This window comes from Haliotis asinina, chromosome 5 (genome assembly GCF_037392515.1).
Source record: "Haliotis asinina isolate JCU_RB_2024 chromosome 5, JCU_Hal_asi_v2, whole genome shotgun sequence".
NCBI classification, from domain to species: domain Eukaryota; kingdom Metazoa; phylum Mollusca; class Gastropoda; order Lepetellida; family Haliotidae; genus Haliotis; species Haliotis asinina.
In genome coordinates, this window is record NC_090284.1 from 24,858,941 (window position 1) to 24,872,523 (window position 13,583).

Here is a 13,583-nt window from a genome sequence, read left to right on the forward strand (position 1 = left end):
GCTGATAGTTGAGAACCTAAGTAGGACTAAGGTGTAGCCGATAGTTGACAGCCCAACTAGGACTAAGGTGTAGCCGATAGTTGACAATCTAAGTAGGACTAAGGTGTAGCCGATAGTTGACAGCCTAAGTAGGACTAAGGTGTAGCTGATAGTTGAGACCCTAAGTAGGACTAAGGTGTAGCCGATAGTTGACAACCTAAGCAGGACTAAGGTGTAGCCGATAGTTGACAGCCTAAGTAGGACTAAGGTGTAGCTGATAGTTGACAACCTAAGTAGGACTAAGGGGTAGCCGATAGTTGACAATCTAAGTAGGACTAAGGTGTAGCTGATAGTTGACAGTCTAAGTAGAACTTAGGTGTAGCCGATAGTTGACAATCTAAGTAGGACTAAGGTGTAGCCGCTAGTTGACTGTCTTAGTAGGACTAAGGGGTAGCCGATAGTTGAGAATCTTAGTAGGACTGAGGTGTAGCTGATAGTTGACTGTCTTAGTAGGACTAAGGTGAAGCCGATAGTTGACTATCTAGTAGGACTAAGGTGTAGCCGATAGTTGACAATCTAAGTAGGACTAAGGTGTAGCCGATAGTTGACGATCTAAGTAGGACTAAGGTGTAGCCGATAGCTGACAATCTAAGTAGGACTAAGGTGTAGCCGATAGTTGACAATCTAAGTAGGACTAAGGTGTAGCCGATAGTTGACAGCCTAAGTAGGACTAAGGTGTAGCTGATAGTTGAGAACCTAAGTACTTGAAGTGGTTAGAATAAAAAGAAGGTTAACTCCAATTTTAACAATATGTTTTGTTTTTGTTTTAGTATTTGAACCAGGGGAAGAAAATGTATATACATGTTTCCCAAGCAGTCTTTGAAATGTTCACCACAAGAAATGATTTTATGTGAGGAATGCGGAATGACATTGTTATGACTGGAGACTCCAAGTAACAAGTCACCGACAGAACTACAGGATACTCGTTGTCATATAGACTTGACGTATGACGTATTTGTGACAGCCAAGATGTGGTAGGGGCAGCTGAACACTTACATTAGAGAGTAGTATGTGTTTTCCAGCAGAAAGCCCTACCCTACTCGTCGTGGCATCATGCTTACCTTTGAACACTGGCTGAAACTTCGTGGAGTCCAATTCAAGCTTCAGGAGGCCATCAATCAAGGAAGGGCCCATGATTATGCTCATATAGGAGCCAATATGTATCCTACTTTCGATCCAAATGGTGGTTTGAATTTCCGATAGTGGGAAACGAAGTTGACCATAGACTTATCATAGACCACAGTGAAGGGACTCAAAGACATCGTGCTGGCATGAACATCTGGAAGTGCCTCTTATGTTTTGAACCAATTCACTTTGCCTCGTATTTTCACCAGTAGCATCTGACAATGGCAGCGGGTTAGTAACTTACATTCGACTAAAGTGAATGGCTCTATCTGAAACTGAAAATGGTACTGCAGAATGAATTATATTTGCTGCTAAACTTTCTTGCTGCTGCGTCTCTTTTGCTCTATAGCTAACAGGCATTCTGTATTTAATAACGTTGCTGGGATTTGCGCAGGATACGGATGAAACCAGTCGTTGACTTCACGTAATGCTATGAGGATCTCGCGAGATTTATGACGTCGCTATGACGATAGTTTCACTTTTGATGCCGCCATATTGACGCTATCAAACTTCTGTGATATTGCTGAAATTCATCTGACATTTGCCTCACTATCTGCTCATCACCACTTGTTGTCACTATGAACTCCTACACTCAAGGTATTTCTTTATTTCTACAGTAGCTAATTGTTGCCATTTGTGCTTTCTTTTATGACTTATCTACGGTATTCCTCCTGATGTAGGGAAACGAAGAAATTTCCAGAACATCTTGCCGAATGCCATGGAAGACTAACCAGTGTTATAAATCTGTTTGCGTCGCTCATGACCTTTTGACCATTCAGGATGTTTTTAAACGACAGCAATACAACACTCCTCATCCATAAATTAATTAATAAATTATCAGTTTACGCTCATAACTAGTGATTATGCAGATTCAGTTGTGTCTGTCGCCCTATCAACTTTGTTTCTCGCAGTAGTAAATCATCTTAAATTGTTTTCATATATAAGTACGTTACTGGTGTTTAGAATCCACAGTAATGAAGCCTTACTTACTAAAGTATGTAGTTCAAACTACGCGAGTTCCAACCGAGCCATAAACCAGTTCTTGTCAGGAATTGTTTCAAGAATATGCAGCTTATACATATAAATCCAATGTTTACGATGTTGGAGGTTCTCACTCTTCTTGAGCTGCCTTATGATTTTGTGAAAACTAAACTAAACGTTCGGCAACAGTCACCATTATCTGAAAAGTATCAGGGTGATTCTGCGAATTTTCGATAACAAGATTAAACGCCAAACCAGTTCGTGAAATCAACATGTGTAGAAAGTACAAACAATGCCAACGTGCTCAACCAAGTCTCATTTTACGATTGTATTACAGTGTGGTCAGTTTCTTTGGAAAAACACACCAGGGAATGATTGTGAGGTTCACTCTGGATTATCCAACAACCATGGTCAACTAGCTGATAAATTGATGAGTGCATCAACTCTAATCTAAAATAAAAGGCAACCCCCCAAAAAAACAAAAACAAAAAAAACAAAACAAAACAAAACAAAAAAAAAACAACCCCAAAACAAAACAAACAAAAACAAACAAGTCCATCACATTGTTGTAAAATGTAATACAATAATTTATAACACAAAAACATATAGATGACAATGAGTAAACAGTATAGGTTTATAGGTTGTTTGGAATATGCTCTTACTGATCAAGACCAGGTTGGGCCAAACTTACATGAAATAATAAAATAGGTGTCACTAAACTTCTATTAATTATGAACTTCGGTCTCAGAATATATTTAATTCCATGATCCATTGATTATGGACCATGAACTTTGGGGTAAGCTAAACCTCACAGCAATCAGACAAGGCTGTTTTTATGCTTTGATGCATTGATAATACATATATTATGAAGGTCAGATTTGCACTCAGCATGGTTGTTTGTTAAAATGTAAATAAGTTAAATGCATAATCATATACATAGAATACAATACATAGTTATTGACAGATCAGTAAATATGTGAGACTTAAAGTGTCATACGTAATAATTTGGTGTTACTTATTTTACTGTCCTTGTTTACTAATGATCAGTTAGGGCTTAATGAATCCATTTGTTGTTGAAGGTTTGATACAGTAGGGTTCTCTTTGTTGTGTGGTTATTTCTAAGACTTTGATTCCTTCTTTCCTCACAGCTCTTGACCTTGTGATCAGGTTCCCTTTGAACTTTGACATCTGGGCCCCTCCTCGTCAAGTGGGTGTTTAAGGGAATCTGTTACTTCATATTGTAAAAGTGAATTTGTGTGGGTCTTTTTTTGTGTGTATGGACCTATCCATTTTATCAGTTACTAACACAAAGCCATATGAACACATTGCTGTTAATTTGAGCACTATTGTCAATGTGTTTTTGCAGTAAATACCCATATCTAAATCACATTTTCCATTAATAGTGTAACAAAAATTCATGTCTATTCATGGCTTCAAGTACCGAGATAATCAATTTCTCAGCCATCACAGTGAATCCAGCCAAGATATCAGCCTTATGCTGTATCTAATTAAGATGACCTACCTTTTGTGCAGTCAGCTTCCAAGCTACAGTATCAGGTATAACAGTAAATTACGGCACAAGTAACGTCAGTCATGTTTACAGTCGCCATCTTGAATTCCCTGACGTCACGTTTGCGTGTCATGTGACCTTATGTCACCTATAAATAGAGCTGTCAAGGTTAAAGTCGGGGCGGCAAATTTGACTTCTCAAGCAAGGTAGGGTTCCAGGGTTACGTCACAGCTTAATTCTCATTTTCGTATTATGGGATACCTTTATTGTATAAATTTTAATTAACTAGGATATTGTTAACACTTGGTCTGCTCTCTAAGGATCTAGCTGTAGTTACGTGATTATTGTGGTTTTATTTTCAACCTTGTGGAGATCCGGATTCATTCCGGCAGATCCCTTCCGACGGATTCATTCCGACGGATTATCCTTGGCTTATGGGAATCAAGTGTACAAATTACAGATACAGATACACTCACAGTCACAGTTGTATATTGCAAGTCAAGCATGGTTTATCGCCTGTAGGAAATATTACAGTTTAATTTAATGTTGACAGTCGCTGATTGTCTTCGCGATGCGGGGGGTCCAAGGTCATTCCGACATGCTATGTTGACCTTATCAAGTTACAGTCTCTGCTAAGGGTTTCTTACACAGGGGATTATTGGAATCGTCTACAGCCGAGACATACGGTTTTTTTTAATGCAAGTTATAAGTGGGATTTAGCCTTATTCATACTCGTATCACATTTTGACAGCTGTTGGAGGTGTGGCCTCCTTGTCATTCATTCCGGATCACGTGACTTCCGGAATACGTTGTTTACATTATCTGGATCCAGTTCCAGTTGCCGCAAGTTCATTCACTTTCCAGTTTCAAAGTTTATTATACAGTTTAATTCATTTAACAGCCAAGAGTCTCAGTCAAGACTGCCATACAGCAAGGCAAGATTTCTGCCACCACGAAGACACGGGTTGACAAGCAAGATATCCAGTCCTGATGACTGACAAGGTGACAGTTTCGAGATCGTGTATTTTCAGTTTAGTGCTCATTAAATAAAATCGTTATTGGAACTTTATCTACTTGTTGTGTGATCCTTCTGCATATCGCCAGTTTCTTCATTCTTTGCATCTTAGGTCCTTGTGATATATTTTCACTGAACTTCGTCTCCGAACTCTGGTATTTATTTTGTCACATTTTGTGACTGGTGGCAGCATCCATTATATTTGTGTAGTTTGTCTACTAGTATTTTGACTAGTCTTTGGCCGTTCCGTTACATTTGGTGGCAGCGGTGGGATTATTTGGATTTTTGGATATTTTGTGTGTTGGAGACTGGCGATGCTGTAGGAAGATGCATTTGTAAATTTTATAGAAATATTTAAGGTAGCAATGTGAATTTTCAGTTTGCTGTGACAGTGCCTTGGAGCCCTAGCCTTCACCAGTTCTTCTAAATTCAGAATCCTGAAGAACGACCGTTGCAGCTCAGGATTCATTACCTTCAGAGATACTTGTGGTGACGACCCAAGGATCTATAATAAAAGCTCTTGATTTTATCTGCACAGGTCAAGGCTAGCTGATCTCATTAACTGCAAGCCGTCTTGACAGAACTGTTTGATGAGGACCTAGGAGAAGTCTTAGAGTTGTGTTCTAATTACTTTGTATTCCAGAGACAAAGATTATTCAAGCATAAAAGATACAGAAAACAGGCGAGCTGGTGATGTTTACATTTTGAGATCCAGTTCAAGCAAACAGTTCAGAGACTTTTGTTATTTATTAAAGCCAGTAGCATTGTCATTGTTCCAGATTTACCCTGATCAAGTACATCTGTGTTCAAGTATGACTTCAACCTGAGAGCCAAGTGTTCTTACAGACATGATGACCAGTTAGAGTCTTTACATCCCTAGCTATTCAACTTTTACAGTAATCAAGTAAACCGTTATACATTCTTCCATAGGACTGACGGGAACTTATACGGAGTCGTACCGAGGTCAGAGTGCAGTTGTTAATCTTTCTCTCTCTCTCTCCCACAATAGCTATCATTTGTTATTATTTCTTTTATAACCATGTCATTAGTGGAATCTGACCTAGTCACCATATCAAGGGTGCAGGAAGACACAGATAATAGTGGACTGATTACCTTTCACCCAAGACACAGTTCCCCCCACAGTCAACAAGAATTTGTACCTGCAGAATATAATTCTGCCTTGTCTACTTCTCACCGGGATCAGGAAGGTGTTCACAGTATGGAATCTCCTTTTTCACATGTTAGGAATTCTCTTGAAGTGAGGCCACCTAACATGGTTGCAGACAAGATCACTTCAGATGATGAGCAGGAACAGCACAGACCTTCCAGCAAGGAAAACACAGAAAAGGCAGGTGGAGATTTCCCCAATGTCACTAGAGTCCAAGTGCCTATTATTCGTTACAAGGATATGCCAGCAGTTGAGCCGAGAACTCAAGATTATGTCACACACGAGAGACAACCTAGGATTCCAGTATGGAGTAATGCTCCTATGCAGAATTGCATTGTCGACTCACCGAGATCAAGATTTCCCGCTGAGGTTCAACAACACTCACTTGTTGGACAGCAGCACCCCCTTTTCTCTGAACAAGCTTATCCTTACAGAAGGGGAATTTTGCTGACACCGGAGACTTTTGATGGGAGCATGCCTTGGCAGAATTATATGGCTCATTTTGGATCATGTGCCACTGTGAATGGTTGGAATGAGAGTCAAAAGGCAAATTATCTAGCAGCTAGTTTACGGGGAAGGGCTCTACAGATTTATGGAGAACAGCATGGCCCAATGACATACCCAGATATCACAAGATTACTGGGACGTCACTTTGGCGGAAATGATAAAGTCGAGCTCTACATGATTGAAATTCGGAACCGGCAACAGAAAGAGGGTGAGTCGATACAGGATCTTGGGCAAGCCATACAACGCCTAACTAACCTTGCATATCCTGATGCAACCCAAGATTGTAAAGATCGGTTGGCACGCAGTCACTTCACTGAGGCAATTCGTGATCGTCAAGTACGATTAAGTGTTGTCCAGTCTCGCCCCCGTACCTTGGAAGAGGCCATTCAAGCAGCATTTGAAATGGAGACTTACCTGGAATGCGAAAGGTTGCGTCCAGCGGACAAGGCCAGATCAAGGCAACTCCGTATTTTAGCAGCGAAACCAGAACGACAAAATGATCAAGTTGAACAATTGTCAAGGCTCATGGAGACAATAAACAAGTTTGAAAAGAAGCTTGAATCTCTGCCAGTGTCAGAGGACAGAGTTGCACAGTCAGGATCAAGGAAGGTATGCTACAATTGTGGTGATCCATCACATTGTTACAGAGATTGTCGGTATCCACCCAGATATCCTCAACAAAATCCAAACAAGCGAAATCACCAGGAAAACTAGAATTTGTCTGTTCAAAGGGTCATGAGCAGACATCTTATAAACAAAAGACCCAGAGAGAGAGAAGAGATCAAGGGACCAGCCGCCATCCCTTGAATCAACACTCAAATCCAGCCAGTTCCCTTGACCAAGGGGAGGTAATTCCTCTCAAGAAGTCAGGGAATGGTTTGTATATAGCTGTTAACATTGAAGGGAAATCTGTCGAACTGTTGTTGGATACTGGTTCTACAGAGAATGTGATGTCTCATGAACAGTATCTTACACTTACAGAGGGTCAGAGGTGTCCCAATTTATTGCCAACTTCCGACGAAGTAAAGCAGGCAAATGGAAGTAGTCTCAAGTTGTATGGCAGGATCAGGGTGACGATTCAGGTCAAGACTGTCAGAAAACAAGTTGATTTCCTAGTAGCAGACATCAGAGGGTCAGCTATATTGGGACTAGACTTCCTTGGACGTTGCCAAGCAAAGCTAGACTTGGAACGTCAAGAACTACGTCTGGGGATGGAGAGGGGCCCCTCCTCCCAGAGTAGCGAGAAGTTGTGTTGGAGACTATCAACACAACAAGAGGTTACTATTCCCAGTTGTGGGGAAGCGTTCATACCGTGTGCAGTGAAACCACGGGCTGGACACGCAACTGCAGGAGAAGGGTTAATTGAACCTGACTTGCAGTTAGGATTACTGAACAAAGGGTTAATGATCGCAAGGGCGATTGTTGACATAAAGAAACAGATTGTACCAATCAGAGTTTTCAATCCTCATCCAGATCCTGTTGTGATGAAAGGGGGATTTACAACAGGCATTATTAGGATTTTAGATAAGTCACAAGCACAGACACTCAATTCTGAGCACAGTTTTGAGAGTGATGCAAGGGTTCCTGAATCTTTGAGAGACTTGTGGAGGAGAAGTTGTACTGAACTGACAGAATCACAGAGCAAGGATGTGGCAGTTCTTCTCAAACAGTACAGAGATGTCTTTGCAGCTGACTCCAAGGAACTTGGAAAGACAAATATTGTAAGACACAGTATCAACACAGGGGATGCCTCACCAGTAAGACAGCATTATCGCCGCTTGCCAATAGTACAGCAAGAAGCTGCAGATTCTATGATTCAAGACATGTTGGAGCGACAAGTTATCGAGCCATCATCTAGTCCCTGGGCTTCACCAATTGTTTTAGCAAGGAAGGGCTCAGACGAATGGAGGTTCTGCTGTGATTATCGCCGTTTGAATGATCGGACCATTAAAGACGCCCATCCGATTCCGAGAATAGATGATACGCTGGATGCGCTGCATGGTTCTCAGTTTTATGCAACTATGGACATTGCTAGCGGATTTTGGCAAGTAGAGCTAGACGAGGAGGCGAAGCGAAAATCTGCATTTTGTACAAGGAGTGGTCTGTTTCAGTGGCGGGTAATGCCATTTGGACTTTGCAACGCCCCATCTACCTTCTCCCGCTTAATGGAACAAGTGCTGAAAGGTTTGCACTGGGAGATGTTGTTGGTATATTTGGATGATGTTATTGTTTTTGGCAAGGACTTCAAACAGGTGCTGTCAAGACTGAGAACAGTGTTTGACAGATTTCGAGAGGCCGGCCTGAAGTTGAAACCCTCCAAGTGTCATTTCTTTAAGAGACAGGTGTCTTATCTTGGGCACACTGTATCAGTGGAAGGAGTGAGTACAGATCCTCAAAAGGTAGACAGTGTGAGAGATTGGCCCATACCCAAGAATGTGAGTGAGGTTCGAAGCTTTTTGGGACTTGCGTCATACTACAGACGCTTCATTAAAGATTTTGCCAATATTGCCAGACCCCTCCATAGTCTGACAGAGAAGAATTCTAACTTCATGTGGAATACAGAGTGTGATGAGGCTTTCATCCTGCTGAAGGAAGAGTTGATTTCAGCCCCTATTCTTGCCTATCCAAGTCACACAGAGCTGTTTATTTTAGACACAGATGCAAGCAACTTTGCCATGGGTGCGGTATTATCTCAGGTCCAAGATGGCAGTGAAAAAGTTATTGCGTACGCTAGCAAGACCCTTTCTAAACAAGAAAGAAACTACTGCGTCACAAGACGAGAGTTGCTTGCTGTTGTCACTTTCATCAAGTATTTTCGCCATTATCTCTATGGGCGGGAATTTTTGATCCGCACAGATCATGTCTCCCTACGCTGGCTCCTAAATTTCAAGGATCCAGAAGGACAGTTGGCAAGATGGCTGGGGGTTTTGAGTGAGTATGATTTTAGGATTGAGCATCGCCCTGGCAAGAAGCACGGCAATGCTGACGGTATGTCAAGGAAGCCCTGCAAACAGTGTGGAATGGAAGACACAGCAACAGGAATGTTAGCACAACTCATTATAGAGCCACAGTGGTCTTTATCTGAAATCCATACAGAACAGATGTCAGACCCAGATTTGAAGCCCATTTTCATCTTGGTAGAGTCCCATGCTGCCAAACCTAAGTGGGAAGAATTGTCCAGTGAGTCAGCTACAACCAAAGTCTACTGGGGTCTATGGGATTCTTTGGAGATTGTTCAAGGGGTACTTTGCCGCAAGTGGGCAGATTCATTTGGTAATCAGAAGTCCTTATTGACAGTAGTTCCACGCTCCTTACAGAAACAGATCTTGTATGAGGCTCATTCAGGAAAGGCAGGTGGACACTTTGCCTATATGAAAACTCTGTCCAAGGTTAGAAAGAGATTTTACTGGCATGGCATGTCTGATCAGGTAAGGTCTCTTTGCTCTACCTGTAAGACTTGCGCAGCTCGACGCAAGCCTACTAGAAAATCTAAAGCACCTTTACAGCAGTACAGTGTCGGAGCACCCCTGGAGAGATTGGCAATGGACATCTTAGGACCATTTCCCGTAACAGAAAGTGGAAATAGAGTCATATGTGTGGTTGGTGACTACTACACAAAATGGGTGGAAGCTTATGCACTTCCTAACCAAGAGGCAAAGACAGTTGCTCGTGCATTAGTTGAACAATTTATTTGCAGATTTGGAGTACCACAGGAAATTCATACAGATCAAGGGCGAAATTTTGAATCAGAGCTCTTTTCTGAGATTTGCCGGATTTTTGACATCCACAAGACAAGAACCACCCCATTCAACCCAAAGTCTGATGGCATGGTCGAAAGATTTAACAAGACAGTGGTGGACATCTTAGCCAAGTATCTGGATCCCCTATGTCAACAGAAAGACTGGGACCAGAAACTACCATTTGCACTAATGGCTTACCGCAGCGCCGCCCAGGAATCTACAAAACAGACCCCAAACAAGATGATGTTCGGGAGAGAGTTGTCTATGCCTGTTGATGTGATGATACAGAATCCGTCTGTGGACAAAGTTCAAGTTGAAGACTATCCCATGAGAGTGAAAGAATACCTTTCAGACGTATGGGATAAGGCTAGGATCATCTTGAAAGATGCTGGTCACAGACAAAAGAAGAATTATGACAGAAATTTACACAGCAAATCCTTTAAAGTAGGGGACAAAGTGTGGTGCCTCTGTAACAGACGCTCCAAAGGACTTTCTCCCAAGTTACAGATGAAGTGGTCAGGGCCATTTTCCATTGTTGGAAAAATCTCTGATGTTATTTACAGAATACAGTTAGGGTCCAAGGGCAAACCTCGCGTTGTTCATTTTGACTTGCTCAAACCATATCTTGACTCTGCAGAGTAGTTACTGTAGGGATGACCACCATTTCCACACCTGAAAGTATAAAGATATACGAGAGCAGACCAAGTATGTCCAAAGCTTAACAGAGTATACAGTGTTTGGTATAGTTAGCTAGGGGTAGTTATGTGATTATTATCCTTTCAGATGCCTCGTCCTTATACGTGTCACCAGTGTCGACAGATTTTTAGCTCTTCCAGCAACCTTTCTCGACATGTTAGAGAGAAACACAGGAAGAGAGAGCGATATAGTTGCCTGGACTGTAACAGGGATTACGGCAGAAAGGAAGACATGCTGAATCATCGAAGGTTGCGTCATCGTCACAGGTCGAGTTCCCCAGTAAAAGCTCCTATTGTTATACCACCAGGGTACATCTACCAGCTGGTACCCACCAGTCAGGTCCAAGCAGCAGCCGAGGTCCAAGCACAAGTTCCTGCCCAAGCTCCAGCCAAGACACAGGCTCAAGTTTCAGCCCAAGTTCCAGTCGCTGTACATACTGCTAGCCAGTCTCCACCTTTAGTTCCCTCCCCAGACACAGCAGTCGGAGCGGCAGCCTTACCGGAAACACAGCATGACAGTGACTGGGAAGATGTAGAAGACATCCTCCTAGAAGGAATAGCAGACGCGGAGAAGATGGAGAAGGGGACATACATGCCCACAGCCATGTGTTCCTCCTCCTCCTCGTGCGATGAGGAAGCACAGCCTCCCCAGCCTAGAGGAAAGGCTATAAGACTACAAGAGGTGGAGGATATAAGTGATGAAGAGGTATCCCATGGGCCTATTAAAACCATAGTCATCACCAAGACCTTCCACCGAGATGGGCGGCTGCTGAGCATACATCGGGAGGAAACTTATTATTAGTGTTAATAAATTATCTAGAACTGGAATAATTTTTTTAGACTTATATTTTTGTACATTTGTATTTTTGCCTTACCAGGAGGATTAAGGCTAGGGAGTGGGCAGTGTAACAAAAATTCATGTCTATTCATGGCTTCAAGTACCGAGATAATCAATTTCTCAGCCATCACAGTGAATCCAGCCAAGATATCAGCCTTATGCTGTATCTAATTAAGATGACCTACCTTTTGTGCAGTCAGCTTCCAAGCTACAGTATCAGGTATAACAGTAAATTACGGCACAAGTAACGTCAGTCATGTTTACAGTCGCCATCTTGAATTCCCTGACGTCACGTTTGCGTGTCATGTGACCTTATGTCACCTATAAATAGAGCTGTCAAGGTTAAAGTCGGGGCGGCAAATTTGACTTCTCAAGCAAGGTAGGGTTCCAGGGTTACGTCACAGCTTAATTCTCATTTTCGTATTATGGGATACCTTTATTGTATAAATTTTAATTAACTAGGATATTGTTAACACTTGGTCTGCTCTCTAAGGATCTAGCTGTAGTTACGTGATTATTGTGGTTTTATTTTCAACCTTGTGGAGATCCGGATTCATTCCGGCAGATCCCTTCCGACGGATTCATTCCGACGGATTCATTCCGACGGATTATCCTTGGCTTATGGGAATCAAGTGTACAAATTACAGATACAGATACACTCACAGTCACAGTTGTATATTGCAAGTCAAGCATGGTTTATCGCCTGTAGGAAATATTACAGTTTAATTTAATGTTGACAGTCGCTGATTGTCTTCGCGATGCGGGGGGTCCAAGGTCATTCCGACATGCTATGTGGGATTTAGCCTTATTCATACTCGTATCACATTTTGACAGCTGTTGGAGGTGTGGCCTCCTTGTCATTCATTCCGGATCACGTGACTTCCGGAATACGTTGTTTACATTATCTGGATCCAGTTCCGGTTGCCGCAAGTTCATTCACTTTCCAGTTTCAAAGTTTATTATACAGTTTAATTCATTTAACAGCCAAGAGTCTCAGTCAAGACTGTCATACAGCAAGGCAAGATTTCTGCAACCACGAAGACACGGGTTGACAAGCAAGATATCCAGTCCTGATGACTGACAAGGTGACAGTTTCGAGATCGTGTATTTTCAGTTTAGTGCTCATTAAATAAAATCGTTATTGGAACTTTATCTACTTGTTGTGTGATCCTTCTGCATATCGCCAGTTTCTTCATTCTTTGCATCTTAGGTCCTTGTGATATATTTTCACTGAACTTCGTCTCCGAACTCTGGTATTTATTTTGTCACATTTTGTGACTGGTGGCAGCATCCATTATATTTGTGTAGTTTGTCTACTAGTATTTTGACTAGTCTTTGGCCGTTCCGTTACAATACATTGCAATCATGGATCTATCAACCAGTTATGAACATCTACCCTTTCCCCCTACTTCCATCTTCTGTCACTCTCTAGTTTTCCTTCTCTCCTTTCCTGTCAGCGTCCTACTGGGAGATACATGACCATCCTTGAACCCCTGTCTGAGCTGCCCACCCCTTCCACCTCTCTCCCTGCCCCACTCTCTACCCCCATCCTCCGTGATGCCCCCCACTTCGTGGATATCAGCCTGGATGACGATACTCCAACTCAGTCCCCAGTTCGAGTCTTTCTGTCACGTGTGTCTGGATTCTTGAGAAGAGTGTTCCATGTCAAGATGGACGCTTAGAGTGACATCTTACAATTGTTTGGATTCTTGAGGAGTGTGTGTAAGATGAACGCTGAGAGTGACATCTTGCAGATGTTTGGATTCTTAAGGAGTGTATATGAGATGGACGCTTAGAGTGACATCTTCCAATTGTTTGGTTTCTTAAGGAGTGTGTTTAAGATGGACGCTGAGAGTGACATCTTACAATTGTTTGGATTCTTGAGGAGTGTGTTTAAGATGGACGCTTAGAGTGATGTCTTGCGATTGTTTGGATTCTTGAGGAGTGTGTGATGGATGCTTAGAG

The 13,583-nt window shown here is 42.1% G+C and overlaps 1 protein-coding gene across 1 annotated transcript; it reads left to right on the forward strand.

Annotated features, from left to right (window-relative positions):
* The first annotated feature begins 1,742 nt into the window (after nt 1-1,742).
* On the forward strand, nt 1,743-13,300 carry LOC137283672 (uncharacterized). The gene is made up of 3 exons (XM_067815312.1): nt 1,743-1,761; nt 3,294-3,352; nt 13,076-13,300. Exons 1-3 carry the CDS (start codon nt 1,743-1,745, stop codon nt 13,298-13,300), a joined length of 303 nt encoding a protein of 100 aa, XP_067671413.1.
* Nucleotides 13,301-13,583: the final 283 nt, after the last annotated feature.

What these genes read in the sequence shown, in the direction of transcription:
- LOC137283672 (XM_067815312.1), top strand. An exon ending in TCTGGGCCCCTCCTCGTCAA is followed by an intron (nt 3,353 to 13,075) that starts GTGGGTGTTTAA and finishes CTTTCCTGTCAG; the next exon opens with CGTCCTACTGGGAGATACAT.